The 5,077-nt window shown below is 34.9% G+C and overlaps 1 protein-coding gene across 1 annotated transcript in view; it reads left to right on the top strand.

Moving 5' to 3' along the window:
- Positions 1-775: 775 nt before the first annotated feature.
- The window catches only part of LOC107747549 (tudor domain-containing protein 3-like), a 32,690-nt gene continuing 28,388 nt past the window's right edge, over positions 776-5,077 (top strand). The window contains exons 1-4 of the mRNA XM_016562126.1: positions 776-958; positions 2,023-2,113; positions 2,296-2,361; positions 2,698-2,858. Of these exons, the coding sequence (XP_016417612.1) occupies positions 921-958; positions 2,023-2,113; positions 2,296-2,361; positions 2,698-2,858 (356 nt within the window). The 5' untranslated portion in view covers positions 776-920. The remainder of the gene's footprint in view (positions 959-2,022; positions 2,114-2,295; positions 2,362-2,697; positions 2,859-5,077) is intronic.

Consider the following 5,077-nt stretch of genomic DNA (forward strand, 5'->3'; position numbering starts at 1 on the left):
GGAAAACATCTTTTTACTTTTACTTTACTTTTAGTCATTTAGCAGACGCTTTTATCCAAAGCGACTTACAAATAAGAAAAAGTAATTAAAACTAAAAGCTAAAACTCTATAAATACTATATATATACACACACATTTAAGAAAATAAAAGAAATTAAATAAAAATGACAAATGCATACAACAACATTTCAAAACTAAAACATTTAAATAAAAACAAAAAAATAAAGCTAAAAACAATTCAAAAATATTAAAAGAACAAAAGGTATGAGTATAATAATGATTCTAACATAACACTAAGCCAAACACCAAAAAACAACTACATGTGTGTATGTACAGCCACACACATATACATATACATGTACATATATACAGTATAAATACATTAAATATATATATATATATATATTATTTCATTTCCATTTTGTATGAAGACTATTTCTTTACACTGTTTTGCTGGCGCTTGAACACACTTTCCTGTTTATCCCAACAAATGGCCAAGCAAAGCGCACGACACTGACAAGGTACGCGATACAGTACGAGATCAAACACATTTCCACATCTGGGAGAGCACACAATCTATTAATAAATTATTTTAAAACACCGGGTTAAGTGAAAGAATTTAGCATGAATATATAGTCTAAGGTAGTTAATCAAAGTTTTAATTCGATTTTTTTCTACTACCTTTGATGTCATTCTACTGCCTACACTCCAGTCTATAGGTGGCGGTAATGCACCCTTTAAGCTGAGTTGCCAACCGCCATAAAACCTGAAAGAAGACGAAGAAGAAGAAGTGACGTCATCTGTCTTTATCCAGCTGCAGCACCAGCTAACGCTGTAGAAATGAATCCCGATTAGCACACGATGGGATTTCAGCGCTATTTCAGACAGTGATTCCGTGCAGATTCGTCAGTATATGTGAAGATGTGCGATCTGAGCTCAGCGCTCATTAAAGAGGGCTGGTGAGTCACTACTGAGCGCTAACGGCTAACTGTGTTTAGCATGCTGCTGATGCTAACTCATGTTTACGTTCGATTACTCATTCAGATTTAATAGCGAATTTTACTTTTATCCTGTATTTATGCGTGTTTATAAGTTCCTTTAACAAACTACAGTTTATATAACTTCATCAGTTGTGTCATAACTTCATCAGGATGTTTAGTGCTGTTAGCGGATAAATCGTTAGCACGATAAGCAGCATTTATTAACTGCTAGTCTTTTATCAGTAAATCTAAATTATTAATAAATATTAATATATATTAGCGTTAAAGGTGTTTACAGAGGGGATTTTATCTTTTTATCAGCCCATAAATAAAAAAAAAACTGTCAACAGATAGAAAAAAAACAAACATTGTTTTTAGGATTTAAAAAAAAAATAGAAATAAGGTTAATGATATCACCAAACCCTTCTGTCAAAAACTTCAGACTGTAGATAGTAATAAAACTGTAATTTGGTGAATGTAAGAAACTCGCAGCCTTTAAAGATATGTATTGTAATTTAAATCTGCAGATTCAAATAGATACATTTTAATAAAACATTTTAAACACACACACACAAAAACAGTGGTTTTACCTTCACTGACAGTGCTAAAATAAATTCAGAGCCATGGCAAAGTTTAAATTAAAACAGTGTAAAAAAAAAAATAATAATATTAGAAGAAATGTAATTTGTTTTTAATTTATTCATTTAAATATATATATATATATATATATATATATATATATATATATATGTATGTATATAAGTAATTGAGTAAATTGGATTGAAAAAAGTGAACAAATAATACATCTAATAGTATAGAACTAAAAATAATACTAATAGAACTAATAATGGAATTTAATAGCAACCAAGTATTTTCCAAATAATACTTTGACATATTTATAATAATATTTTTTCACTGTGTATTCCTTTGTTTTTTTTATAGATGAAGATATATAGATGCTTTTTAAATTTTTGAATGGTGATCCCTCCCATATTTGGGTTTATTAAAAAGCCCTGGCTGAAATCACACACTTTTCTACACAGGTACCTTACAGATGAAGGAATAGAGGAGTGTAAAAGTTCAACAGAGAAGGAGAAAACCTCACCAACTGACATCATCCAAGTAGCACTAAACGCAAGTGCTTTAAGAAATTACCTTGTTTCCTTTTATATTTACCCTTTTCTTTTTGTATTTACTCATGTAGTATGTCTTTGTCAATTTGTGATCATGTATATTTGGGTTTCGGCTCTCCATAGAAGTTGTCACACCTTGAAAAAGCGAACAGAAATAATACTATTATATAATTCACATTACAGAGTGATCTGAGACCAATCGGAAAGAGCTTCCTGCCAACTGACATCAACAGTGGACGAATAGAAAAGGTATAACTAGAAGGCATCTAACATAATGCATAATTACAATATAAATAGACTTCATGCACTTGCTAATGCTGCCCACAAGATGGTGCTGTTATTAAAGAGAACATAAGCAGTGCATAAATTAAGATAGATAGAGTCAGAGCAGAGGTGAAGAGGTAAAAGAACATTTTGTTTGGCCAAAAGGACATGACATTACTGCAGAATAATGACTGGGATTTGGTTTCTGAGAGCTGTGTTTCTCTGTAACGATAATTTAAGCCCACATGAGCTTGATGCATTACATTGGTTTTTAGCTGAGTGTTTTATGTTTGATGCAAAATCCCTCTCGTTCTCCTGCAGTTGGAGGGCCCTTGTGTCCTTCAGGTGCAAAAGATTCGTAATGTCGCCGCTCCTAAAGATCACGAGGAGTCGCAGGCGGCGCCCAGAATGCTGCGTCTGCAGATGACAGACGGACACACGTCGTGCACCGGCCTCGAGTACAAACATCTGTCCAAAATCAGGTACAGCTCATGCAGATATTTGCATCTTTCCACCTTTTCATTATACATGCACTACCTGCAAGTAAAATATTTTTGCAAATTTGTAAATCTGCATCGACTAGTAGTGAGTGGGAACTTTTGTCCCAAGGAAGCCTTGTATAATTAGACTAATTGATGGTCAGGTCCAGGTTCACACATTTCACGTTCTTTGTATGGGATGCTAAATGCAGCAAGATGCTGCTGCTTTAATAAAGGGAATGAATCATGCTGACGCCTGGTGTGCTAAAATAATTTCTGAGAAGTTCTCTTACATTTAAAATTCACTCATTCACTTGCATTAAAAATATTAAAACTGTAAGTAAAATTCGAAAAAAAATGTCTAATTATTTCACTAATTAGTGGATGACTAGTCAGGGTTGTAGTTGATTTAACAAGGGCGGGAATGACATTTCATTGGCCCTGTCTTGCATGCAATACTACTGTACTCCATACTAAATGTACACTTCAATTCAAAAGTTTTTAATTGTTGTTGAAAATCATCTCTTTTGCTCACCAAGGCTATATTTATTTAAAGGGGTCATATGATGCGATTTCAAGTTTTCCTTTCTCTTTGGAGTGTTACAAGCTGTTCGTGAATAGATAAGATCCCTGAAGTTGCAAAGACTAAAGTCTCAAATCCAAAGAGATATTCTTTATCAAAGTTAAGACTCTGCCACGCCCCCCTAAAATGGCTCGTTCTAACACGCCCCCACATATCTAGGTCACTATGTGGGAATATTTGCATAATGCACCCAAATGTGCACGCAAAGAAAGAAGGCGTGGTTTCAGTAACCGCAGTTAGTGTTGAAGCAGCCATGTCAGGGAGACGCTGTGTGTTTCTAGGCAAAAGCAAAAGCACTTTATTTGGCCTTCCGAAAGTAGATGCATTTAGGAATCTTTAAGATTACTTACAACAGAACAGCAATGCATTTTATGGACGACCGTTTCATGAACCTAGGAGAGGAGGTAATTCTGACTTTGCTATGACAATCTGGCGCTTCTGAATCAGCGACTGTAAGTATGTTTTGTTACTAGTTTAAGTATTTGCTATTGACTGTTCAAATGCTGAGTTTTGCGCATCGTGTGTGTGTGTGTGCGTGTGCGCACGCGCGTGCGTGTGTGTGTGAGAGAGAGAGAGAGAGAGACAGCGTCATCACAGTAGAGTCAGCTGTCTTAACCGCGGCTTGTGTACTGCATCATTACTGTGTCTGTTCCCCTTTCGGGCTTGAACTGATGGTAAAACTAATGACATTATTTACTGTCTTTACATTTATTTTGAAAGATGAAGCTCGCGATTATGGTAAGGGGCGTTACATTTCCGGTTACATTACACTTGCGGTGTTCGGCCAATCCCAATGCACTGGGTCAGCTGGCCAATCAGAGCAGACTGCGCTTGTCGGAAGGAGGGACTTTGTAGAAAACGAAGCGTTTGAGAGAGGCGGGGCATAGAGGACCTACAATAATGCACAGTATTTGAAAAATAATGTGTTTTTTGAACATTAAAGCATGTCAACATATTCTGTTACACCAAATACACAAAATAATGATCTTTAAAAAAAGCATCATATGACCCCTTTAATCAAAAATACAGTAAAAATTGTGAAATATCATTACATTTTAAAATGGCTGTTTTTTTATGTGAATATATGTTTAAATGTAATTTATTGCTGAGATCAAAGCTGAATTTTCAGCATCATTACTTTGATAGTTCAAAAGAACAGCATTTATTTGAAATAGAAACCTTTTGTAACATTATAAATGATGATTTATTTTATGCACCTTTGCTGAAAAAAAGTATTAATGTCTTTTAAGAGTATTCACTCCAAACTTAGCGCCTGTTATTATTTAATAGTATGTGAAATAGTATGCAACATGCAGTGTTAAATACCGTATTGTCCCGAATATAAGACGATGTTTTTTTTCTTGGAAATACATCTGAAAAAACGCGGTCGTCTTATATTCAGGGTCTAGACTTTGACATGTCAATAATACACCCACAACAATAGGTGGCGCCAAATACGCATAAAACGAGTGTGCCATGAAATACGTAATGTAATGCGTGTTGTAAAGATCGCGAGTAAAAACAAAAGAAAAAGAAAACCTTACAGCTGCACGAGTCGTGACTGTCACGTTACCCTGATGGGACCAAACTCCCTTTGTGATTTTCAACCGTAAGACGGTACCCAGACTTGTAGACTACA

Source organism: Sinocyclocheilus rhinocerous, unplaced genomic scaffold (assembly GCF_001515625.1).
Source record: "Sinocyclocheilus rhinocerous isolate Xijiao unplaced genomic scaffold, SAMN03320098_v1.1 scaffold671, whole genome shotgun sequence".
Classification (NCBI taxonomy): Eukaryota; Metazoa; Chordata; class Actinopteri; order Cypriniformes; family Cyprinidae; genus Sinocyclocheilus; species Sinocyclocheilus rhinocerous.